This window comes from Chenopodium album, chromosome 15 (assembly GCF_948465745.1).
Source record: "Chenopodium album chromosome 15, dcCheAlbu1.1, whole genome shotgun sequence".
Taxonomy (NCBI): domain Eukaryota; kingdom Viridiplantae; phylum Streptophyta; class Magnoliopsida; order Caryophyllales; family Amaranthaceae; genus Chenopodium; species Chenopodium album.
Genome location: NC_137848.1, coordinates 2,108,272 through 2,135,649, shown reverse-complemented (window position 1 = coordinate 2,135,649; position 27,378 = coordinate 2,108,272). Strand labels below are relative to the sequence as shown.

Here is a 27,378-nt window from a genome sequence, read left to right as displayed (position 1 = left end):
TCCTTTCACTTGTTCTACGATTCAGCCTCAGATTCGAGACCCCAGGAACGACCCGGGTGGTGGTGGTGGTGGTGGTGCAGGCCAAGGACAGCCAGCTTGTGTTTAGTTAGGTGTCATTTTTCGATTTTTGTATATGGATGACATTGTAGTTTAAAAAATTATATCATGTACCGTACTTGGTAGTTACGGCTACGTGTTGTATATATTTGAATTATGTTAGGGCGTGGACTTTTTGACTGAAATTATTTTAAATGCACGTATTTTATTAAACAGGATTGCATGAATACAGGTTCCAGGAAAACAAAACAAAATACAAAAAAATTAAACAGGATTGCAGGAATACAGGTTCCAGGAAAAAAAACAAAATACAAAAAAAAAAAAAATTAAAATTACAATAACTTTGCGACGGAATGTAATTCCGTCGCAAAATGGAGTATTTTGCGACGGATTATTTTCCGTCGCACACATGCGACGGAAAATAATCCGTCGCAAAAAACTTCATTTTGCGACGGAATTACATTCCGTCGCAAAATTTGTGACGGACTATTCCGTCGCAAAAGAATCCATTTTGCGACGGAAATACATTCCGTCGCAAAATTTGTGACGGAATATTCCGTCGCAAAATGATTCCTCTTGCTACGGAATTTTCGTCGCAAATGTTGTTTTCAGCTACAACTACCTTTCCGTCGCAAAATCCGTCGCAATTCGTTTTGCGACGGATATTCCGTCACAAAAGGACTGTTTGCTACGAAAGTTCGAGCGACGCCATGCCTGTGACGGAAATCCGTCGCAAAGTCACTTTGCGACGGAATTTTGCCAGTTTGCGACGAATTATTTCCGTCGCAAAACGGCCCTTTTCTTGTTGTGGTATCCATAAATTCTTTTACATTACGACGAAACGGCTTCACCCAGTCCACCAGAGTCGTCCTACCAACCATTCCACTTCGTCCCGTTAATAATACAAGTAATAGAACCCCAAAACTGTAGACATCGCTCTCTGCTGAAACAAGACCTGGTGTAAGATTTGAAGATGTCGGTTAGTATAACCAAAACAGAGAAAATTGATGAAAATTAGAAATGTTATGTTAGTTGCACCTATATTTATGAACTCGGGTGCTGCATAACCCTGTGATGAATAGCCCTCTGTTTCAATTCCCTGAATGTCCCTGACTTGAGCTGACAAATGAGCTGATAACTTGGCGTTATAATCCTGTTAGTATGAGAAGAGATAGCATATAACTGTACATCAAATATGAATGGCAAGAATGAATTGAACATGGTACTCCTTTCGTGTTTTAATAAGTGTTACACTTACTAAATCCGGCCATGTTTTGATAAATGTTATACTTCTTTTTTTGGCAAAAAACTATATTTAAATATTATAACTCTCTCCCCTCGTGGTCCCCACCCGAATTCACTATTACTTTTTATTATATTTTTCCTCTCACATTCATTACTTTTCAATAAAATATTAACCCTACTATTTTTCTTTTATACTTTTTTAATACTCCAACTACTCCGTTTACTTTTTATTTTATTTAAGTCAATTAAATTGCCTAAAACTATATGCCGGTTAAATTGTAACATTTATTAAAACACGGAGAGAGTAATATAATATATATTTTGAGGTCGTCAGATAAAAATGTGTACATACTGCGTCTAGCAAGACACTTGATGCATCCAAATAACGATAAATGACTTGTGGTTGAGCATCATGAAGGAAACAGAGTCCTTTAGCAGCACCTATAGCCACCTTCATCCTTGTCTCCCATGACAGCGGCGGATCAACCTCATCTGAATTGAAGTTAAGTATGATGAAACTAGTGTGCATAATTTACGCGTATTTTGTACAATTGACCAAGTATAATGAATTTATCACTAGAATTGAAATAGGCTACTTACGACCGTGCAAGTGATTTTCTAGGCATCCATTGGGCAAAAACTCGGTTACCAAAAACCTAAGTTGAGATTTTTCATCTTCAAGGCATTAACCAATTATTTTCACCAGATTAGGATGATGTAGATGGCTAACATGTTTTATTTTTGCCTGTATCGCGATCAAATAAGGACCATCAGCTAAGAATAATTCATCCGAAACAAGCTAAGTGAACGACGTAAATTGATAATGAATTAAAACGTACGTACCAACCACTCATATTGACGGTCCGGGACACGGACATCAAGTTCAAGCTTCTTAGCAACGAATTGAAACGTACGTACCAACCACTCGTTATAACGACTGCCCGGGACATCAAGTTCAAGCTTCTTGACAGCAACAGCCATCCCAGATTTAGGTGTCGACGGAGAAAGCGTTTGCTCATTTATCCATCCCTTGCGAGTTAAATAAGGACCATCGATGAGAATGATGTTGTCATGATGTAAATTTCTTGTGGCAGTATTTATTTCCTTCAAGGAGAAGGCCTTCAATCCATGAGTAGGAGGAGGTTGTTTGCTCTGCTCAACTCTTTTTCCTAAGAAATATAGACTATTTATGAACAATTGCTACAATATAAGCTTCAAAATTATTGTTCCATTTTTTTGTATTAGTATATAAACTTTTCTAAATAGATACTCCCTTGCCTTCGGGTATAAATAAAGTTCATATGAAATTGAAATATTAACGTTATACCAATCTATCAATGCATAAACGCATTCTTATATTAATACCTATTTATATATAACAAGTGTCGGCTTATGGTAATATGCAACAGTGTAAGACACATGCTACAAAGCTGACAAAGATAAATAAAGACAGACTAATAGATAGTATATCAAATAATCTCTGTCCCAAAATATAATCTTCGTATACTAAATAGTTGGCTTCTTTTAAGCATTTCAAAATGTTTCTAATGTTTTCATTTTTCTTTTACATAATTTTCTTAGAATACTACTTTTTTAATTACTATTTCCAATTATAAAATACACTAATCTTGAATCTTGACTTTAATTTCCATGCCACTACTCTGTTTTTTTTTTTTTTTTTTTTTTTTTTTTTTTTACCTATCCCATAAAAAATACCTCTAACATCCAAAGCTTCATTAAATCTTAACCTAAACATTCACATAATAATTAGTTTTTTTTTTTTTTTTAAATATCCCATATAAATTAAAATACCCTTAAATCCCAAAAAAAAAAAAAAAAAAAAAAGGCTACATTAAATAAAGGAGTAGAGTTGTATTCTTGTATATGATATGTAATTATGTAGTGCTTAGTAAACAAGGGAAAAAAAGGCATACCAATAGAAGAGAGTAGTGGAGGAGGAGGAGGAGCTGATGAAGATTTCAGACAATTGCCCATCTCATCAGTATTTGTTTAGCAATTTAAAATTAAAGAAGGAAGATATAATCAAGATTATTGAAGAGTTCAATAATTATATACTACGTAGCATGGACTGCTACTTGTTCCTCTCACCATGAGGCAGTTGACTGTACCATAACTTTTTATTACTATAAATTGACCATTAGATAATTAAGTGGGAATAGAATTGCGAATGAAGAAACAGACATGGAAGGACTACCAACTCTTTCCAATAAACAACAATTTAAAGGCAACTCTTTTGCCTTTGATTGTTTCATTAAAATAACATAAATCTGTGTAATTTGCATATAAAATAGGAACTTTTGTCAGAAAAAACCATTTATAACAACTATTTTGCTGGAAAAAACCTTATAAAATTTTTTTGGCAAGGAGAAACCAGATTGTAAAATATTTTTGTTGAAAACAACCTCAAATCTCTAATCACTCAATTAACTACTAATTTCTCCTTAATTCTTCTAATTACTCATTAACTCTCAGTAACTATTTAATAATTAAGTATATTTTTTAATTTTTTTTTTAAAAAAAAAAACAAAAACCACCCTCACCACCACCAGCCACCATCAAGCCACCCTATCCTTCTCCCCCTTCCATGGCAGCAACCCCCTCCCCCCTCCCCAGCCGCCACGTGGAACCCCTCACCCCTGCCGAACCGACCCCTCTTTCCCTATTACCTTCGCCGACCACCCTCCTCCGGAAATCCACCCACCAATAATACCAACTTCCGACATGACCACAACCCAGAAAATAAACCACCCCAAAACCCCAAGCAAAACGCTTTATACACAACCAAATCCCCTCCTCAATCTTCTACAATCACTCCTTAAACGCCGCAATCTCTCTCCTCCCATCTAACAACTTCGAAATCCTACCTTGAACGCCGCAATTGCTTTTGGGTTGTTTCAATTACTCGCGGGGAAATTTCGATTTGGTGTGATTCTGAGTTGGATTCATTTATGGGTTAGGGTTTAGGAAGGAGGTAGGTCGCGGCGAGGTGAAAGGGGAAAGGGAGGGGGTTGGTTCGACGGTGGAGGTTGGTCGGCGCGGGTTGGGGTTCTAGGCGGCGGTTGGGGATAGGGGAGGGGGTTACTGCCATGGAAAGGAAAGGGTGGTTGAGTGGTGGTGGTGAGGGTGGTTTTTGTTTTTTTTTTAAAAAAAAAAATTATAAATCAACTTAATTATCAAATAGTTAATGAGAGTTATGATTAATTAGAAGAATTAAGGGGAAATTAGTGATTAATTGAGTGATTAGAGATATCAGGTTGTCTTCAACAAAAATATTTTACAATCTGGTTTCTCCTTGCCAAAAAATTTTTATAAGGTTTTTTCCCACAAAATAGTTGTTATAAATGGTTTTTTCTGACAAAATTTCCTATAAAATAAGGAAACTTATGGTTAGGTATAATTACATTCAACTTAATTTTACATTTTTATATACTTCCTCCGTTCTTTTTTACTTGACCCGCTTTGACTTTTACTCTATTCACCACCTCTTCTTTGACCGTTTTTTGTGAATAATATGTAAGGAAAAATATATTCAGGTTGGATCTTTTTTATTTCGTCTCAATAAGTATTATCATAATATATAAATTTTATAATTTTTACTTATGGAGATTAAAGTTATTGATAATTAAAGTTTTACATTGACAAGCGTGATAAAAGAAACAGGTCAAGTAAAAAAGAACAGAGGAGGTATATATATATATATATATATATATATATATATATATATATATATATATATGTATATATATCTGATTTGGGTAATTTCATTTTTCTTTTATCTTATTTTAAGATACCTTATTTTATCTTGTTTGAACAATTTTTATATGGAGTACTACATTATGATATTATATTTAAATTTACAATTTAAACAAGTTATAATAAGTAGTAATATGTAATAATATAAACAAGTTATCATATGTTTAGGGGGTAATTGTGTCCAGTTTAATTGGTAGGATAGTAAAATGTATTTTTCTTTGGTCCCTTTACTAGTTTAGTAAATCCTACTTGGGGGCCTATTTTTTGGCTTCTTTTAGAAGCTTTTGAGTTGATATCTTGTGGTAAAAAAGTCACCAAGTAAGCTAATTTCAACATAGCAAATACAGGTACAAAATAGAGAAGAGAGGGTTTTTAGAGTGATTCAATTTTTGGACTTTTACAAATCTGGTCGTTTCTAAAAAAAAATTCCACCGTTGGATCGTGCTCAAATTTTAACAGCTTGTTTATGAAATAAAAGGCTTTATTTTGGACAGTTGGATTGTTGTTTTGCTTTGGTTTGGTTGAAATCGTCTCTGGACAGAACTAATCTATGATTTTGGATGTGAATTCTACACTTTTCACTCTCTAATTTCAATCTCTTATTGTTTGTTATTATTGGTGGGTTGTGAATTCTACTCTTTTCATAGCAGGGCGACTACACCTCAGCTTTTCTTCGGGTGGTTCCTATTTCAGGGGTTAGGTCAGACGATGAAAGCAAAGACTTACCGCTGTGTGTTGTGCTACTGGTTAGGTATTCCATTCCTCTCTATCTCGACGCCATACTCTGTTTGTTCAAGGGTTTTTACTAGGGATACATTCAATGATCACGCGGTGTCGTGTGCTAGTATTGTGGGTATTAAATATCGGCATAATGTTATAATATACATAATGGTTGAGGTGAAATATCCATGGACGGTTCTAAAGCATGCATTTTAAGCAATAAGCATCTTTCATAAACACAAATTCATAGATAAAATTCATACAAGTAACAAAGTAAAGAATTTTAGAATAGAAAGCACACCCCAAATAAAATACAAAACTGAGAAAGAAAAGGCAGATGAGTATATAGAATAGGTGAAGCTCATAGAAGCCTTTCAAGGCAGTCTTCTACATAAAAGATAAATCAACAAACAATGAATTAAAATCTACAATTAATCAAACAAACACCTCCTATGCACTGGAGGATGACATTTGTTTCGAATTTGGAAGTCCAATGGCCGGAACTGGAGGTGTTGTTTGTAACAAGAATGCCATGCATAGGAGCATTATTTATAACCATTTTTGAGGCCTAACAGCAGAATTCTGAAGTGTCTGTAAAACTTCTGACATATCAGGCCTTAAGCTTGGATCAAATTGAGTACAATTTAAAGCAAGTGTAGCAACTGCAATAGCAGTTTCCTTGGGATAATCTTTCATGACTTTGTTGGTATCCATAATTTCGAGTATGTTATTATTGTGGAATGAATTCACCCAGTCCACCAGAGTCTTATCATAAATTGTCATTCCTTGTTTTCCAGTTAGTAGTGCAAGTAGTAGAACCCCAAAACTATAGACATCGCTCTTTGTTGAAACGCAACCTGGTGTATATCAAGCTAAATATGTTAAAAGACTCATTAAAGCTAGCTCATATACGTTACATATACCTTGTCTATAAAAACAGAGATTTTTTTGTAAAACTGTGGCGGTTGTTGCACCTGTATCTACAAACTCGGGTGCTGCATAACCCTGTGATGAATAGCCCGGTGATAAATAGCGCGTCAAAGCATAACCCTGGATGTCCCTAACTTGTGTTGACAAATAAGCTGATAACTTCGGGGTATAATCCTACAAATTTGATCAGGAGATCATCGAAAAAGTGTCGAATGGATTAATTAAAGGTTAGAGCACAATAATGTTTAGATTGTTGGACATACATCATCTAGCAGGACATTTGTTGCATCCAAATAACGATAAATGACTTGTGGTTGAGCATCATGTAGGAAAGAAAGTCCTTTGGCAGCACCTATAGCCACTTTCATCCTTTTCTCCCAGGACAACGCCCGAGTGCCCTCCCCTGTATTCATATAGTAAGTACTTAATAGAGCGAGTATATATCATGATCGTTCACTAGAATTAGGCTACTTACTTCCGTATAAGTAATTATCTAGGTTTCCCCTACGCGGAAACGTGGATACCAAATACCAGTGGTATGGACTGAATTTATCCCATACATTTTCAAGTCGATATCCTATTAGTTTCACCAGATTAGGATGGTGTAGTTTGCTAAGATGGTTTATTTTTTCCTGCGTTCATCAAATAAGTCATAAGAAGTTAGAAACAAAAAAGGATTTACGTACTCGTACTCGTCCTCCCATATGTATGTCACTTTTTTTTTTAGGGTACATAAGGAGAATTCCCTTGGAGGGGGGAATTGGGGAACCCCTCTCACAGGGATGGAAAAAGGGCCTCCAACCATACGTATGTCAATTAATGAATTGAAACGTCGTACGTACCAACCACTCGGTTTGATTGCCTGAGAAACAGTCTGGTTGCATCTTATTGACAGCAACAGCCATTCCAGTTTCAGGTGTTGAAGGAGCAAGTGTTTGCTTATTTATCCATCCCTTGAAAACAAAATAAGGGAAATATGTTCTAATTAAGTTGTCAACATGAAAATCTTTGGTGATAGTCTCAATTTCCTCGAGAGAGAAGGCCTTCAAACTAGTGGCAATAAGATTTTGAGTGTTGCGCTGCTCTAGTCTTGCTCCTGAGAAAATAGAATTTAGTGCCACATGAATTTTCACCCACAGAATCATGTCAATCATCTTACTACCTCAACTGTGACCACTCTGTGTGTACTGTGTATATGAGATTCGCATAACATTTCACATAGTATAGTTATACTCCCTCCGTTTTTAAATACTTGCTCCATTTTTATTTTTTACACTGTTTATTTTGTGGGTACTTGTTGGAATCGTTTCACTAAATAGATTATTAATTTTCAATTGTTAAAATTTATACTTATTGATAATTAAAGATATTATTAATCAAAGATTAGCATCGGCATACGTGTCCAAAAGAAACGGAACAAGTATTTAAAAACGAAGGGGGTAACTTATAAGGTACATGTCTTACGATATGGTGGCACGTAGGCTTGAGTCGTGCATGGGTCAACCTTTTAAAAATGTTGACACAACACATGGACTGTGAGTTAGGCTTATATATATACATTGTTTCTTACTTTATTTTCAATTTTCTACTCTCACTAATCCTTTTTGAAAATAAAATTCTATGATAATGGGATATGGGAAAATAAAAAGAAAAAAGAATGAATTGAAGTACATGAAAATAATAAGCAACAAAAACTAAGCCATACCTTCAAGGTCGAAATAGTCCGGTGGTGCAGGAGAACCCAAACAATTGCCCATTTGAGTAACATTTAGCTTGAAAATTCCCTCAAAACAACCTAATAACAACAGCAAAAGGTAGAGAGGCAGTTGAAAATATAACCAAGATTTAAAGAGTACTACTATAAATAGAAAGGTGAGCAACTTCTCTAATCTCCCTCTATGTTGACTAGAAAATTATATGTTAAAATTGACGAATAAATGGGAATACAAAGATTAAGACAAGGAAGGTAAACCAACTCCCCCCAATTTAATAAGGAGCGATTCCTTTGCTTTTTAAGTCTTTCTTTAATAAAAAAAAAAAAAAACCAAAATATATTGATTGCAAATAAAGTAAGGGTGTAATCTCTCAACTTGTGTATTACACATGAGATAGGATTTTAGAAATGTTGGCTAGCTTTAGAATTTCGAGAGTGATAAGGGATCAGAATTTTTAGAAATCTCCTGAATGGGTCTTTTTCTTGTTAAACAATGCATTTTAAATTGTATAGTTCACATTGGTTGAGATAAGATGAATCAAAACACGTTGAAATGACCTTCGAACACAACCTATCTATTGGATTTGACTTTTCACGAAAATTTCTACTTTGGTGACATGAGTTTTGATATAGTCTTGATTGATTGAGGAAAGGATTTTTTGTCAGAAACAACCTAATAAAACTTAGACTTTGTTAGAAAATACCTAATAAAAGATAAAATGTTGTAAATTATTACCTCTAGCCAGAAATTCGTCGTTGACCTAATTTTCGGGCATTGACCCATCTCAAAACACCCATAAACCATTGACCTCAAAATACGCATAAAAATATTTGAATCCGTGGACAAAGTGTCAAAGTTTTGTTTCAAAAATAGCAATATAGAGGACAATATTTTAGATATGTAGGAGTAGTAATTTCATTTTGATACCCTAAGGCCTAAGGTAAGGTTTATATTAACTTACAATTTGATACATAGAGACATAGAGCCCTACTCTTTTCTTTTCTTTTTTTTTTTTTTTTTTTTTAATTTTTCATAAGAGCCCCATAGAGAGGGATGATGACCAACTAACCCGTCAAGGGGTCAAGACAAAGAGGTGTGGCCACCCATGCTCTTAGGTTGAGGTTGAAGAAAAGGGAAAGGATCATCAGCCCAACCATTCATCATTGAGGACGAAAAAGGAAAATGGATACTCCAACCTTGTTAGGGTCTGTTCTTTTCAGCTTATTTTCAACTTATTTTCAGTTCAGTTTAGTTCTTAATTTCCTTCTCTCAGTACAGCTCCAATAAGTTCAGTTCAGCTCAGTTCAGTAAATCAAAACAGGCCCTTAGATCATGTCTATCATATGATCATTGATCAAGGCTACTATAGTTACATCTTGTTCACAACTAACCGATACTCCTACATATAAATATGTTAAACAAATTTGAGTGCATAAATTTTCAACTAATTAACATATGACTCATGATCTGGTATTTGTTCTTTTTTTGTTCTTGTTTTTTTTGCTCATTTAATCTTAAGATGGTCACACAAAAAAATTAAAAATAAAAAATAAAAACCAAAAAATAGTGCATTCCTGTGTGGCTGGGGTTCTGGGATTACTCGGGTGGTTAGTGTGTTTTCTTGTATGGCTGGCTGACACACCAAAACACTTAACGGGTAATAACCCCTGATTGATTAATGATCTCTGACTGACCTAGACGCCTAACCGACCAAGTACTCCCTGACCGACTGTGTAAGTGTGTAACCCTTGATAATAACTTCTGAATAAGTAACCTCAGCTCGGCCACACGGTGTGACCAGCTACATATGGAAATTTGTAAGCCAAAAAACTAGCTTTATGTGCACCTACCTTCATGTGCAATCGAGTATATATAAAAGGTGTATTCATGCACTCTTGCATTTTGTAAAGTACTCGTACATCTATTATCGAGATACATGGATTGAAATATAAATCTCCTTGGAATCTCTATGATCAATAAACATGAGGATATTGTCAATGTGATAACGAGGATCGGAGATCAAATGATGGTTGCTTCAAGTAAGACCCGTGAGGTGCAAACTGCAAAGGTGTTCAGTGCTCTTGTAACCTGCATTCTGGATGTCTTAAAGCTTCATTAAGTTTCCGTAAGACCTCTGACATATTAGGCCTAGAAAAAGAAGGCAAAAGTGTACACTGAATTGCTAGTGTAGCAACTTTAAAAGCAGTTTTTTGTGGATATTGGTATTCAAGTTTGCGATCCATGAATTGGATTAACTGTTGTTGAGCAATTAGGTTTTGATGATTATAAACTAATGATGATTATCTATCTAACGTGTATGTTAAGTTGTGCATAGAAAGAGCAAGTTATGTTTGGAACAGGATACAAGGAACCTGAGCAATGACAAGTATATATATAAGGAACTTGAGCAATATAGGATAAGCAATAGAGGAACAAGAACAATGATAAGTGTTACGGTTGATAAGCATGATGATGGCTAAGGAACCATGAAGGTAACTATGTAAATAGGTGTTTACATATGTTAGCTTCACGAGGTAAGTATCCTATACATATATATGTCATGTATGTGTAGGAGTCTTTTAATTTAGTTTAGTTTTCTTTACTGTTTTTATAAATGAAAAAAACTAACCTTCTGAGTTACTTTGTTATCCTCAGAAGTTTGCTCAGTTTGTCATCATTAAAAAGGGGCAACTTGTTGACCCTTATGAGGTTTTGATGATGATGTTAAGAATTGAGCAAACTTCCATTTAATAAGGATTTTCTAGTGTTGTGATGTTTGCAGGTTCAGTAAGCGTTGAGGGCTGAAGTAGGAACTGAAACAGAGGAACTTTAGAAGATCCATGAGGATACAAGTAAAGTTAGAAGAAGAGTTCCAGAAATGGAACTTCCAGAAGTTTCTTAACAGGAACTTCAAAACGGGTTGTAACGACCTGGTTCTGGTGTAATGCTGGGGCAAACCCTAAGATCCAGAATATATCAAGACTACAGGATTCCAGAACAAGAGTTTCAGAGAAGCAACATGAAGACAGAGAAATAGAAGTATATTGCTCTAGGATTCATGTAAGTATGTTGGACATAAAAGTCGGTCTGGAACAAGTCTATATAGAACCTAGGTGAACTCCAAACAGTCAATGAAATTAGAGTAACTGACTTGTCAGGAACTCGGAGACTGTCAGAGTTCAGGAACCTAATAGGAACTTAAGTGTGCACGTTGTTAAAAGTCGGTTTTAATGATATATATATTTACCTTATACGTGCATATCTTTTAGGGATTTGGTTTTACTGAATAAAGATATTTATCTTCTAATAAATCCCTTTTGGAAAAAGATAAATTTTGTTTAAAAAGTATTTTTAAACTAAAAGATAAGATTGGAATAAAAGCTGATTTTATGCTAAGTTTATCTTATTATTATTGACAGATTTTATTCTTAACAAAAAGATATATTTTCGGAAAACTTGTTTTTAGAAAATATCTTTTAAACTTATCTTTTCAGAAAATCTATCTTTTTCAAGATGAAATGAATAATTCGAGTGTACTATAAATATGCTCATATGTATTCATTCAAAGTTGAGGCTGACGAAGTGTAGTGGTCGTGCTTAATGGTTTTAGCCTTCACCACGAAGCTAAGTCAGTTCTCCTGGTCAAAGTTCCTATCAGGTTTTGGTTACAGTATGTCCAGTGAGTTCCAGACAGGTCTCGAGTGTTCAACATATTAGTTTTATCTCTTTATTCATAGATATGTATTTAGGGATATTCAATGAGATCTTGTAATGGGAAAAAGGGTTTTTGAGTGTTTTGTATTTTGGGGTGAGATTGTGAATTCTCTTAAATTCACACAAGTGATGAGTTTGAAATCTCGTAAAATTCGAGTGGTAGTTAGTCACCCCGAGTGTGTCTTGGGTTGCAAGTGGGAAAAAGGAACCTGAGTGTGTCTTAGGTCGAGAAAGGAACCTGAGTGTGTCTTGGGTCGAAAAAGGTGCCTGAGTTTGTCTTAGGTCTGATAGGATAGGTTCTTATCAATTAGCAAGTGTCTTAAGAGGAACTTGCGAAGCAAAGGTCTGTGTAATAGGTTGTACTAGGAGAGTTGCCTATTATAGTGGAATTTGTTTATAAGTCCCAATAGGGCCGAGGTTTTACTTCCAGTTGGGCACTGGATGGTTTCCTCGTAAAACTTGCTGTGTGCTTTAAGTTCCTTTACGCTTTAATTGTTTATTTCCGCTTAAGTTCCGCGATTGGAACCTACTACCATTCACCCCCCCTCTTGTAGTAGTTCATCTAAACTAACAATTGGTATCAGAGCAGGTGCTCTTGGTAAACCGGGCAACCCCGAGGAGCAAGTTCCAGGCTAGGATGGATATCTACAAGGAATGCAACGAATGGAACTCAACCCTAGAACGTACCCAATACCACGTGAAGACCAAAGTCCGCTTGTGAAGCAGAAGAGATTTAAAGATGAACATCTTTGAGGTAAGTGTCTCGTCTTTGAAGTCTTGATTATATGCATGATATTATGTGTACAAGTTCCTTGCAGTATTTCTAGTTAAATTTTGGATTTTGTTTTGAAGGTTTGCAAATCAATTCTGTGTAACCTCAAATCTGATTTGTAGTGTGAAAAGTATTTGTCAGATTTACAAATTGATTTATTTTTAAAGAATCGGTTTACTAGAAATAGTTCAAGGAACGTATTGTGTAGAATTATGCATATTTGGTCTCTTGGAACCTGGATTACTGCTGTATGGAAACTTAATTCTTTGGGCAAGGTAATGAACGTATATTTTGAATATTTGCCAAAGAATGACCTTATCATGTGTATGTGTTATTCTGAATATTTATTATGTAGACACATGATGTTTATTGTTAGTAAAGATAGTTGGTTTAACCGTAGTTGTTTAATTATGGATTATTAACGTCAATTACTAACATGAAGGTACCCAATATATATTGGGTAACCAAAGCCAAAAGATGACTGATTTTGCAGGCTATATGAGTGAAGACAACTTATTAATAACGATGATCTTTGGTTGTTTGTATATAAGAAATTATGTGCAAGTTCCGCTCACTAGAAAGCCTTTATAAGAGGGTTATAGTAGGTGAAGCGACAATATGGATAAGTGTGTAAGTCACCTATACATCTCTCTGTAAATATTGGTCATGTGCTTTTGGTATGTATTAATCCTTCACAAATTCCTATTGAAATTCAATTCCCTATTCTTATGAAGGTTATTTGTGAATGGATGAAAAGAGAAGTTGTTTTGATGTTTATAATGTATATCATGACAAACTAACTTCTCTTCTAGTTTTGTGCAAGTTATTAATAATTGTTTTGTAGGTTTGTCCATTGAGACAAATAGGTGCATAAAAGTTTGTTCCATTAGGAGCTCAGTGCTTAAATTGGTTGGAACTTGGTGAACTTGAAATGATAGAACGAATTAGGGATACAGGAATAACAAAGCTTCTATAACAAGGTGCTATAGGAGTTATTGTATACGTTCCTGTAAAGATTCTGGTTCAAGTTCCAGTTAAGTTCTTATTATTCAAAGTTCTTTGGAACAAAGCATTAATTCCTGTAGCAGACTCTTATGAAGGATGATGAGTTAAGATGATTATCTTTGACTGCGTGTTGAAGATTCATCATTTCGTTGATGGAACGACATCTAAAAGGGAGTACTCTTACAGGAACTTTATGTTTCAACACTTTTATGCTTTAGGTTTTATCTATCTCTTTTGACTAACCTACTGACATTTTAAAGGCACAAAGGAATCTCTTGGGTTGTGAACTTTCAGGTTATATCTTTTGAATGATAATATGAGGGACTTTGACAATTTGAGATTAAATCAACACGTTCCTCTACCCAAGATACAATGGTCTAAAGGACCAGAAGGACATGTTCCAACTTTATGTCAAAAGGAACATGGAAGAGTTGAAGGTTTATAATAGGAGGGAACTCGCATTATCTCGACAGCGAGGTTTCAAAAGAGATGATGATAGCCAAATCAAGGTATCTCTTACTATAAACCTACAATGGAAGAACTTTGACTTATAATACTAACACGAAAGGTAAAAATTTCTACATAACAGGAAGTTAGTAAGTCAAGTTCCTATCCCATTGTGAATATTTTTCTCGTCGAGTTTTTAATGCACATTCTGGTTTTCAATTGCTTGTAACTCTAGTTGTTTCATGGCTTCAAGATGACATCATCAATAAAGAGTAAAAATGTCACATTTGAAGGGAATCAAAAAGGGAACACATCATTTGTGGATCTCAAAGTGATTCCTAACAACAACCTGACATTTCTAGGTTTTATTGAAGATGAGATACTTCTATGCTTCAAACTGTGAACATGTAAATCTTTTCATGCTTGATAAACCTAGTAGGAACTCGATAATAGATATATGTATATGTAAGTTCCAAACAGGTTAAGATCGAGAAGCATGAGAATCAAACACATGTTGCATTCTCTTTCAATATCTGGTGGATGGTAAGCAACACTAATCTATTGGATCTTAGTGATATGGATATGTTTACCATGTGATATGTAGAGACTAATTGAAAGAGATGTCTTGTTTATAAGTAATGAAAGCAAATGTGCACTTGGTTAATTTTCTTAATAGAAGAGACGATGAATTGTTTAAAGTCTTTTCTATCACAGAGTAAGTGGCTAAGTGTTCATCATCTATGAGGCTATAGATCTAACAACGGAACCTAGTTCCAGTCATGTTTAGTGTTTGTTGTAGGAACACAGGATTGATAACAAGTTTCCAATTTTGAATCATGAAAGACAAGAAGAGAGCAAAGTTATATACTAATGGTCTTTGCAGGTTCTTTGGAATAGTTTTCAATGCCTCTTGCTACATCATCAACACTGAAGCAATAGATCTTTGATTAACAAGACACCCTATGTTTCACTTAGGGATGTTTGATGATAGAAGTGCCAAGGCGATTTATTCATAAACGCCGAGAACAGCAAAACATAAAGAGTTTACCCTATCGTGTCTAATGTGCAATAATAAGTGAACATATTTTGAGACTAACATGTTTGTTCCCATCAGACAGGTGATAAAAGGTGAACTCGAAAGTTCTTGAAGAACTAACTGAGTTCCTAGTAAATAAATATGTCACTAAGAATAACAGCAAGGGATAACTACATATGTTGAGGAACTTCGAGATGTTAAGTTCCAACTCATGCAGCAAAGTTCAAAGAACTCAATACAAGAAAGCAAGTTCCAACGAAGTTCCAGAGCTGAGATAATATTTTTTCCGACCAGCAATATCTCAACAAACTATGGAACTAAAGTGTTTTTCATGCATATGTAACCAAGGGGAAAACCTCAACAACCAAGGATCAGAGAAGAGCTAAAGATATCAACCGAAAAAGATGGACTTCATAACTCATAGTTGTATAAAAGATAAGTTTGTTTTTAAGGTTGATGTAAACATATAATTGGTTGTTATCAGGTTAGATGTGCAGCAGGAACTTAATAAGCTTAAAAGGAAGAGGATGCATGACACATCCTGAACCTATTCCAGAACACCTAAAAAGGGTCGGAGATTAAAAAGGGTGTTCTGGAAAATGCTTATTGAGTAAGGCACGTGGATGGAACAAGGCCAGGTTGGTTCTTAAAAGAAACAACCAATACAAAGGTATGTATTGTCTTTAAGGAACTTGTTGCGTGTGTAGCTAGACTTGAAGCAAATTGAATAATATTTGTTCTTGCTGTTTATATGGGATTAGAGTTGTACCACATGGATGTCCTGTATGTCTTGATATGAATTTTTGTAGACGTCTATGTGGAACATACTCTAGGATAGAATGCTATCCAAGTTCCTTCTTGAAAATTGAGTTTTAAAAAGTATCAATTTTTGTTTTCAAGATGAACTGAGTTATTAGTAGTACTTGTTTACATTGATATATCTCTGGTACTACTAACGAGCCATTGTGCATTGATTTTTGCTAATTTATGATAAGAAAATATATTTGTAAGCATTAACCACTGACAATGGAACTTGAGTTAGAAGTGGAAGTTCATATTAGATTCGAGATCATCAAGGAACATAACAGCCACTTCAAGAACTCCAAGGTAAGCCATCATATTCAACCAATGCTTTAAAGTTATATTTTTACTGGTAAGAGACTACATAAGATACAAGTTCCTTTTCACATGTCGGCATTAGATGAATTGAATTGATATATTTGTGGTATGAATGCAATATGTGAATTTGTGAATTGATTCTCTTATGGTTTTGTCTTGACTTGTCATATTCTTGTTTATTGCTTAATAGAACAAGACTTGATGAAACATAACATGAGTATAAAGTATTTTTCCCATAAGTTATGTCAAGCTGGGGTTCCTATGCATGTAATACTTAAAGTAAAGAATATGTGCTTATTGTTTATGTGTCACACTTAATTCTTGTGTTGTAAAAGACATACTTACTTGCCTAAGAGTATTAGAGGTCTCATAATAGAACTATGGGTGCTGTCAAACACGAAGTTCCTAAGTTGCCAAAGGAACAATGAAAGAAACTTTGATGGAACAAGACAGGTAAGTTCCCAGACCGTTTACACCTCACTTGTTTAAATTTCAGAGGGAACTAACCTATATTTTAGCCAACTTTCAAGCATCCACGTCATATATCTTCGATCGCAACATTATTCTACAACTCTAAGTTGTGTGTCCGTGTTGCATATACTTTAATTGTCCCATATTCAGAAAATCGAAGATTCTTATTCACCCAATTCAATTTCCTCTTTCCGTTCACACACTTTTACTTCTTATTCTTGATTCCCATGTGCTCTAAGTTTGTTGATCATCTTTTTATGATTTGATGAAACATGAAAAATGGTGATTATATTTTGAGGGGGAAGTTGAAGATAAATAAAGAAGTAAGTACTTGAAAAGGAAGAAGAATGGTAAGGGACTCAGGGGGAATAAGGCAGGAACCAAGAAATCAAAATGGTTCAGATCTGGTTGTGGAACTCAAGTGTATGAGTAAGTAATATCTTCATTGATTTAAAAATGTGTTATTCCAGGAAAGTATGCAAAATTTGTATAATGACACCCTTTTTAAAAAAAAAAAAAAATAATAATAAAAAAAAAAAATAAAGAAAAGAAAAGAAAAAGAAAAGGGTGATCAAATATTTAATTTCCTAGATATCTAAAGATGAAGAATATTGACTTTGATGTGGAGTACTCGTATACTTGGTGAGCTAGTGAAGGAACAACACAAACGTTGAAGGAACCTGGCTATGATGAAACTGAAATCTAGCTATTTAAGTTCCAGTATGTAGAATGTTCCTCAAAGAAGTTGGTGGTAGAAGTAAGGGAATTTGGTTATCAATTGGTAAGATGAATATGTGTTGTGTTTAGCAGGAGGTTCAAGAGTATGAAATGAAGAACAAATGTGGTGAACCTTATCATCTCAAAAAGTCTAAACGAAGAGCACAAATTCCACCTCATGTTCCCTCTACTTATTTTGTTCCATATGCTTCTTTATATATCCTTTGAATTTGCGCTTTCATTTGTCTATTCATACAGTTCATTCCTAACTTTTTAGCTCTGATCTTTACTTGATTCTTAACCTCTTATTTGTCAAGTTCAATTAAGGGTTTTGAAGTTGGGCCTTTGGATTGTGAGTTGGAAATTAGTGTGAAAATGGCATCCGTGTTTGAAAAGTGAGTACCTTGAGGCTTTTAGGAACAACAAGTGTTTAACCATTATATATTTACTTATTATATGGTGGTAGGTGTGACATATGACTTTAAGTGTGTATAATTTACAAAAAACAAACATGTGGAACAATACCCTTTTTGATAATGACAAAAGGGGGAAGAATATGTATGATGCTTATGGTATGCAGTAATTAAGTCTAAAGTTCTTACATCATGATCGTTGAAAGTATATATATATTGAAAATGATGTGTATTGCTAAGTTCCTAACTATGTTAAGTTCCTGTGTATGTTCTTAACTTGTTCATAAGTTATTTCCTTGAAAAACTAAGGGGGAATAAATGTACAACGATTATCCTTTAATATGTGATAAGCATCATTAGTTTGTCATCATCAAAAAGGGGGAAATTGTTGAGCAATTAGGTTTTGATGATTATAAACTAATGATGATTATCTATCTAACGTGTATGTTAAGTTGTGCATAGAAAGAGCAAGTTATGTTTGGAACAGGATACAAGGAACCTGAGCAATGACAAGTATATATATAAGGAACTTGAGCAATATAGGATAAGCAATAGAGGAACAAGAACAATGATAAGTGTTACGGTTGATAAGCATGATGATGGCTAAGGAACCATGAAGGTAACTATGTAAATAGGTGTTTACATATGTTAGCTTCACGAGGTAAGTATCCTATACATATATATGTCATGTATGTGTAGGAGTCTTTTAATTTAGTTTAGTTTTCTTTACTGTTTTTATAAATGAAAAAAACTAACCTTCTGAGTTACTTTGTTATCCTCAGAAGTTTGCTCAGTTTGTCATCATTAAAAAGGGGCAACTTGTTGACCCTTATGAGGTTTTGATGATGATGTTAAGAATTGAGCAAACTTCCATTTAATAAGGATTTTCTAGTGTTGTGATGTTTGCAGGTTCAGTAAGCGTTGAGGGCTGAAGTAGGAACTGAAACAGAGGAACTTTAGAAGATCCATGAGGATACAAGTAAAGTTAGAAGAAGAGTTCCAGAAATGGAACTTCCAGAAGTTTCTTAACAGGAACTTCAAAACGGGTTGTAACGACCTGGTTCTGGTGTAATGCTGGGGCAAACCCTAAGATCCAGAATATATCAAGACTACAGGATTCCAGAACAAGAGTTTCAGAGAAGCAACATGAAGACAGAGAAATAGAAGTATATTGCTCTAGGATTCATGTAAGTATGTTGGACATAAAAGTCGGTCTGGAACAAGTCTATATAGAACCTAGGTGAACTCCAAACAGTCAATGAAATTAGAGTAACTGACTTGTCAGGAACTCGGAGACTGTCAGAGTTCAGGAACCTAATAGGAACTTAAGTGTGCACGTTGTTAAAAGTCGGTTTTAATGATATATATATTTACCTTATACGTGCATATCTTTTAGGGATTTGGTTTTACTGAATAAAGATATTTATCTTCTAATAAATCCCTTTTGGAAAAAGATAAATTTTGTTTAAAAAGTATTTTTAAACTAAAAGATAAGATTGGAATAAAAGCTGATTTTATGCTAAGTTTATCTTATTATTATTGACAGATTTTATTCTTAACAAAAAGATATATTTTCGGAAAACTTGTTTTTAGAAAATATCTTTTAAACTTATCTTTTCAGAAAATCTATCTTTTTCAAGATGAAATGAATAATTCGAGTGTACTATAAATATGCTCATATGTATTCATTCAAAGTTGAGGCTGACGAAGTGTAGTGGTCGTGCTTAATGGTTTTAGCCTTCACCACGAAGCTAAGTCAGTTCTCCTGGTCAAAGTTCCTATCAGGTTTTGGTTACAGTATGTCCAGTGAGTTCCAGACAGGTCTCGAGTGTTCAACATATTAGTTTTATCTCTTTATTCATAGATATGTATTTAGGGATATTCAATGAGATCTTGTAATGGGAAAAAGGGTTTTTGAGTGTTTTGTATTTTGGGGTGAGATTGTGAATTCTCTTAAATTCACACAAGTGATGAGTTTGAAATCTCGTAAAATTCGAGTGGTAGTTAGTCACCCCGAGTGTGTCTTGGGTTGCAAGTGGGAAAAAGGAACCTGAGTGTGTCTTAGGTCGAGAAAGGAACCTGAGTGTGTCTTGGGTCGAAAAAGGTGCCTGAGTTTGTCTTAGGTCTGATAGGATAGGTTCTTATCAATTAGCAAGTGTCTTAAGAGGAACTTGCGAAGCAAAGGTCTGTGTAATAGGTTGTACTAGGAGAGTTGCCTATTATAGTGGAATTTGTTTATAAGTCCCAATAGGGCCGAGGTTTTACTTCCAGTTGGGCACTGGATGGTTTCCTCGTAAAACTTGCTGTGTGCTTTAAGTTCCTTTACGCTTTAATTGTTTATTTCCGCTTAAGTTCCGCGATTGGAACCTACTACCATTCACCCCCCCTCTTGTAGTAGTTCATCTAAACTAACAACTGTCTCCGCGACTTCATACCTGAGGCCGAACGCACTATTTTAATCTCACCAATCATTTTCTTTTCGAATGCAGGCCGTCCAGATAATAGTACAAGTAACACAACCCCATAACTGTAGACGTCGCTCGCTGTTGTAAAGTTACCTGGTCCATACTCTAAACAAGCCAACTCATTAATATCAAGCTATGTGTGTACATACCTTTAATTTCCAATCAATCTTGAAAATTTCTGTATTTGATACAAATTCTTAAAAGCCTCTGAAAGATTGATATTATAACCTTCATACTATGTCCTAATAACAACTAACATAGCACTGCTTTACATGTACTCCCTTTTTTTTTTTTTATGCTAGAGTTGAATTTACACATTTGTCGAGACACAGCTTTGACCATCAAATCTTTAATAAAATATTAGTAAAAATTATGAAAAATTAGTTTATAAAAATAGACATTATAACAAATCCAACAATATATTGTATGATCATATTTATAGATTATATATTAGTAAAAAAATTAAGTCAATGATGTGACATATGAATGGTGTAAATTCTCAACTCTACCTTATAAAAAAAAAACGAAGGGAGTATATAGCTAGGTACACTTGGATGTATATATAATTGATTTTTTGTAGAGATTATATACGCCGGCATTAGTGTATATAGCTAGCTTTAGGTATACTCAGATGTATAATTGATTTTTTGTGTAGAGATTATATATATATAAGCATTTTCCGTACTTTTTTCTATAGACTCTGGTGCTGTGTAACCCAGTCTTGCATCATTGTAAATGTCCATAGCCTGAGTTGACACATAAGTTGATAGCTTTGCATTAAAATCCTGCAAGTATATATACATGTAAGAGATCAGATAATATAATATATAAACTCAATTTGATAGTATAACATATCATTAAGTTGTCGTCGTTAGAACATACATCATCCAGAAAGATATTTGTTGGATCTAGATAACGATATATGACTTGTGATTCTGCATCATGAAGGAAAGAGAGTCCTTCGGCAACACCAACAGCAATTTTCATCCTAGTTTCCCAGGAAAGTGGCGGCATAGCCCCTGAAATAAGAATATAATACTACCTCTGTTACATATTATGTGCAACTTTAAGTATTATTTGTGAGGTACAAAAAATTCGAAAGTTGCACGTAATATATAACGGAGGTAGTAATAATTTTGGAACAAAAAAATTCTAGTAAGCAATAGTTGCACGTACTTAATGGTAAAAACACGAAGATTTCACTTACTTCCACCACACAAGTGAAAATCCAGGTTATTCTTGGGCAAAAACTCGGTCACCACATACCGATGAAGTTCATCTTCAAGATTGTATCCAATTAGTTTCATCAGATTAGGATGATGCAGCTGGCCAAGATAGTTTAATTTTGTCTGCATCAAATAATAAGCTGTAAATTAAGCATTAGACTGCTGGCTGAGAGATTACAAGTATGAGATCGAACTGATAGAAACATACCAACCACTCATCGTGTCCAGGAAAACCTTCAAGTTTTAGCCTTTTGACAGCAACAGGCATTTTAGTTTCAGATGGAGTCTGCCCATCATCAATCCAACCTTTGTAAACATTAGGGAAGCTTTCATATCCGATTAAATGAATGTGCTGGTAATGTTCGGTGATTGTCATAAGCTCATCCGAGGAGAAAGCCATCAAACCAGTTGTAGGAAGATTTGGACTGCTGCACTCTACTGTTAGTCCAGAAAAAATAGAGTGAATTAAACAATCATGATGCATACCATGAGCCATGCAAGAGGTCGGGTAAAATTTACTCGTACCCAATTGTCTGACCCGAGATCCGATTTGAACCCGAAACAACTAACGACCCAAACTTGACTTAGAAATCTAAAATGGACCCGACCCAAAACCTAGCCCAAAGTGGAGTTGACCCACCTTTGACCCGATACCTTAAGTAACCCGACCTGACTTTACCAAAATCTAAGTTGACCCGATATCTAAAGTAACCTGAACCGATTTCAACCCAAATTAATTAACCCGAACATATCCAATACCAATAACGACTCAAACTAAAATTACATCGTACAAAAAAAAAAAGAAAAAAAAATTGAAATTTCCTCAAACTAAGATTGCTTGATACCCAAAATGACCGAGTCGGTTTTTGCCCGAATTACTTGACCTTAACAGACCTTAATCGAAAAACCAAATATTAATAAAATATCTTTTACTAGCTTTTTCTAATGTTTACATAGAAATTTCCCATATTTTGAGTATTCATTTTCTTCCACAATAAGAAGAGTGGTTATCACAGCAAAAAAAAATCCAAAGCTGGGATTATATGTCTGAAATTTGAATTATTTAAAGAAAATCGGTCAAAGTTAAGAATATTAACCAAAATTTTCACACCATATCACAACTCACAAGTAAGATAAATTGTTTAGTGGCATAAACTAAACATAACAAAAAGAAATTAAAAATATATATGCTCAAACAGACAAGAACAAAAAACGATATAGGAGTAGCGTTTAGTGTCATAAACTAAAAAAAAATATAAGACATACCGACAGTGGGAGAGTAAAGAACAGAACAGCCCAAACAATTGCCCATTTGAGTCGTTCTTTTAGCTTGAAATTTCCCTCAAACAAGTGAACAACCCCAATAACAACAGCAAAAGGTAGGGAGACAGATCCAATATTACTGAGTACACCTATAAAAAAATAAAAATATAAAGGTGCGCAACTTCTCCCTCTAAGTTGACTAGGAAATAATATATGTGAAACTTGACGATTAAATGGGAATAGAAAGATCAAGTCTTTGATGGTGGGTGCCATACTTCTATGGAGATAGTTTTCCTTCTCTTCTCTTTTGTGGCAGCCTTTTTTGACCTCTTTTGGTCTAACTTACATGTTATGTTAATTTTCATTTAAATGTAAGTCGAGGAAGTAGTAATGCATAGGGGTGAGCAAAAATTTAGGGTACTCTGACGTGAAACCGAAATCTGTTCGGAATTGCAGGTTTTGGAACCAAAATCTGTATATTAGGTTTCGGTTTCGGGTAATAAATTGAGAACCTGTTGCAACAGGCTCGATTTTGAGTAATAAAATTATGGATTTGGAATATGTAGAGTACCTTGTTAGTATAGGTTTTTATAGGGTACATTAAACCAGAACCTATCATTTAAGCCCACGTATAAAAGCCCTATCAATTCAAGTCTGTATAAAAGTCGTCACCTACCTCTCTCCCTCCTTTTATTCATTTTTCATCTTACTCTTAAAGGTTTAATTAATGGCATTAATATAAGTATTTGTAATTTTGTACTCCGTATTAAATATTCTAAAAAATCAAGTAGGTATTAAGCTTACTTTGAAAGACGGAGTACTCTGTTCCGAAACCGAAACCTGCAGTTTCCAGTTTCGGTACCCAATTTTTTGGAACTAGAAACCTGTTGAACAAGTTCCGGTTCCGGTTCCTAATTTTAGGAACCTGTTGCAACAGGTTCTGGTTTCGGGTCCCGAGATTTTTACAGTGTACCCTGCTACGCTCACCCCTAGTAATGCTAATGCTATTGCAGTCAGTGACGTATGTAGGATTCACATATAGTGAGTGCATAATTATGTAGTTAATATAAAATAATCCTAAACAATGTAAACATGTAATAGTCCGCAAAAATAATGTTGGCTGGGAAAAATGTTTAACAATGGATTCGAATTCTAGAATAGAGTGATAATTCAAGAAAGTTAAAGAAACACTTGTTAACCAGCTAGCTATACTTAATTGTTTGCCATAACGCTGCTACATATAAATTTTATTATTAATGAACATGCAGGGTATGCAAAGGCATACTCTTAGTGTTAGCTGTATCCGGCCCTAGTCCAATGTTGTTAATGTGTGTCAAACTGGAGAAAATAATTAGAGTGAATGATTTTTTGTGTGTTGTATTACGATATTCACAATATATTTATACAATCTAGGAGAAGAGATTAGGACTTAATATCGGCTCATTAGCTATACATAATATAACACCCCCCTCAAGTTGGAGCATGCAAATCACAAATACCCAACTTGTCAAGTAAGTACAAGAACTGATTCTTGCCCAATGCCTTAGTGAAAATATCCGCTAGTTGATCCGTTGTCTTCACATACGACAGACTAATAATCCCATCCTGAATTGCATCCCTTACATAATGACAATCAACCTCAATATGCTTAGTGCGTTCATGAAAGACCAGATTCTGCGCAATATATAACGCCGATTGACTATCACAAAATAAACTTATCGCACGTGGATGCGAAACACCTAAGCTGGCGAGTAGAGCCTTCAACCATTTTAACTCATTTGTAGCCTTAGACATCGAGCGATACTCTGCCTCTGCAAAGGATTTAGCAACAGTATCCTGCTTCTTAGTTTTCTAAGAAATAGGAGAACCGCCTGGAAATACCAACCAACCAGTAATCGAACGTCTCGTCAAAGGAAAACTTTCCCAATCTGAATCACGCCAACCCGACAAATGTAAATCGCAATTTGAGCTCAATAGTATCCCTTGACCCGGACAACCCTTCAAGTAGCGAACTGTGCGCAGAGTTGCCTCCCAATGCTCCTAACGAGGTTGTTGCATAAATTGGGATAAAATATGAACAGTATACACCAAATCAGGTCTAGTAAAAGACAAATATCCACAAAACGCCGATACATTTCGGAGTCTGCAATAGGAGGTGTCTTTGATTTTGCCAGAGTATGGTTTTGCTTAATTAGAGTATCTGCCGGGCATGCCCTTAATAAACCAGATTCTGCAATAATATCAAGAGTATATTTCCGTTGGCACAAAAATATGCCCTGCGGACTACGTGCTACCTCAATACCAAGAAAGTACTTCAACACACCCAAATCTTTCATATGAAAATAGTCACTCAAATATGATTTGAATTGTGAAATTACAGAAGAAGTATTTCCAGACACAATCAAATCATCAACATACACGAGAACACTGAGATGGACCGACCCTTGATTCAGAGTAAAAAGGGAGTAGTCAGAATACGATTGTGTAAAACCGTACCTTTTGAGAGAGCCGACCAATTTTGCAAACCAACACCATGGTGCTTGTCGAAAACCATACAAGGATTTCTGTAGACGACATACCAAGCCAGGTCGTAAACCATGGAATCCGGGTAGAGGCTTCATGTACACCTCCTCATCAAGGTCACCGTGAAGAAAAGCATTGTGGATATCTATTTGATGCAATTCCCAATTTTTCGCAGCAGCAACCGCTAAGAATGCCCGAACTGTGACCATTTTAGCAACGGGAGCAAATGTTTCATTATAGTCAATACCCTCAACCTGATGATTGCCAAATATAACAAGGCGAGCCTTTAATCGTTCAACTGTGCCACCAGAATTATGCTTCACCTTGTAAACCCATCTGCACCCGAGAGCTTTATTCCCTGGAGGTAATTCTTCCATTACCAAAGTCTCATTATCCTCCAAGACACAAATTTCTTTTTGCATAGCTTCTTTCCACCCCTCGTGTTACATAACCTCTTTGAAATTACGAGGCTCAATTGTCGTGTCTACAGTTGCAATAAATACACGGTGTCGCATAGAGAATTTATCACAATTTACAAAGTGTGCTAAAGGATAGGGAGTACTTGAGGAGCGCGGAAGGAGTGGTGAAGTAGGAGTGGTAGATGGATTCGAGAGAGAGAAAGTATGCGCAACATAGTCACGGTGCCAACCCGGAGGATGTCGATCACATTGACCACGTCCCAAATCATTAGAAGATGAAGAAAAGAAACCCGGATCAGATCTGGGGCTGCTGTTTGGAGGAGCACCAGAGGCAGCAACAGCTGCAGCAGCACTACTGGCAGAGGCAGCAGCAGTAGAGGCAGGGACAGCAAAAGCAGCATTATTAGTAAGGGAAGCAATAGCATCATGAGCAACAGAGGCAGTAGCAGAACTAGGAGTTACTTCGTGGGGATCGGTGTGTGCAAGAGATGTCTCATCAACATCTAAAACGAGCTCCAAGTCATCCAAAAAATCATAATCGACCTCATTATTGTCATGGGACACTTCGCCATTACTGACATGAGAATTATCCGAACCGCCATTAATCATAAACGGAAATTCATTGTCATAAAACTTAACATCTCGTGAGACAAATATTTCACCTGTTTCAAAGTCATATAACTTTCAACCCTTCTTACCATGAGGATATCCCGCAAACACACACTTCCTACTCCTAGGCGCAAACTTATCACCCTTAGCCTTTTGATTGTGAGCAAAACAAAGACAACCGAAAACTCGCATTTCATCAAAAGTAGGTTCTTTTCCAAACAAGACCTTTTATACGGTGTTTTATTATCTAGTAAACGGGAGGGAGTACGATTAATCAAATACACCGCCCCAAGAACACATTCACCCCACAAATCAATCGGCAAATTGCCTTGAAACATTAGTGCACGACTCACATTTAATATATGTTGGTGTTTACACTCAACCCTGCCATTTTGTTGTGGAGTACCAACACAAGAAGTTTGAAATAAAATGCCATTTTTATCAAAGCAGGGAATCATGGGTTTAAATTCCGTACCATTGTCACTCCGGACATACTTCACAAATACATCAAATTGAGTCTTAATCATAGCAAAAAATGAGCAGAAAAAAGAATAAACCTCTGTTTTGTCATTCAACAAATATACCCAAACACCCCTAGAAAAATCATCGACAATAGTGAGAAAATAGTGTGCACCACAAGTAGACGGAGTTCTATACGACCCCCATAGAACACAATGTATCATTTCAAAAATTCGACTAGCACAACTATCACTTATAGGGAAGCTATCTCGAGTTTGT

The 27,378-nt window shown here is 35.3% G+C and overlaps 2 protein-coding genes across 2 annotated transcripts; both read right to left on the bottom strand.

Moving 5' to 3' along the window:
* Positions 1-5: 5 nt before the first annotated feature.
* Positions 6-2,386, bottom strand: LOC145583458 (putative serine/threonine-protein kinase PBL11). The gene is made up of 4 exons (XM_081640691.1): positions 1,655-2,386; positions 1,096-1,210; positions 888-1,012; positions 6-14 (listed from the first exon to the last, which is right to left on the bottom strand). Exons 1-4 carry the CDS (start codon positions 1,829-1,831, stop codon positions 6-8), a joined length of 426 nt encoding a protein of 141 aa, XP_081496817.1. The 5' UTR covers positions 1,832-2,386.
* Positions 2,387-6,345: 3,959 nt separating this feature from the next.
* Positions 6,346-23,387, bottom strand: LOC145583456 (serine/threonine-protein kinase BIK1-like). The gene is made up of 12 exons (XM_081640690.1): positions 23,093-23,387; positions 22,035-22,264; positions 21,808-21,949; positions 21,483-21,619; positions 21,286-21,385; positions 20,571-20,705; positions 8,432-8,521; positions 7,569-7,822; positions 7,235-7,358; positions 6,990-7,129; positions 6,771-6,900; positions 6,346-6,653 (listed from the first exon to the last, which is right to left on the bottom strand). The coding sequence occupies exons 1-12, from the start codon at positions 23,136-23,138 to the stop codon at positions 6,346-6,348; spliced, it is 1,836 nt and encodes a 611-aa protein (XP_081496816.1). The 5' UTR covers positions 23,139-23,387.
* Between the last annotated feature and the right edge of the window lie 3,991 nt (positions 23,388-27,378).

Excerpts from the sequence above, each read along its gene's own strand:
- LOC145583458 (XM_081640691.1), bottom strand. The coding sequence starts at position 1,831 with ATGCACACTAGTTTCATCATACTTAACTTCAATTCAGATGAGGTTGAT. Across the intron at positions 1,211-1,654 it reads CAAGTGTCTTGCTAGACGCA|GATTATAACGCCAAGTTATC; the intron begins GTATGTACACAT and ends TCATACTAACAG. Across the intron at positions 1,013-1,095 it reads ACCCGAGTTCATAAATATAG|GTCTTGTTTCAGCAGAGAGC; the intron begins GTGCAACTAACA and ends ATCTTACACCAG.
- LOC145583456 (XM_081640690.1), bottom strand. The coding sequence starts at position 23,138 with ATGGGCAATTGTTTGGGCTGTTCTGTTCTTTACTCTCCCACTGTCG. Across the intron at positions 21,620-21,807 it reads TTTTCACTTGTGTGGTGGAA|GGGCTATGCCGCCACTTTCC; the intron begins GTAAGTGAAATC and ends TTCTTATTTCAG. Across the intron at positions 7,359-7,568 it reads GCAATCAAACCGAGTGGTTG|GAAAAAATAAACCATCTTAG; the intron begins GTACGTACGACG and ends TGATGAACGCAG.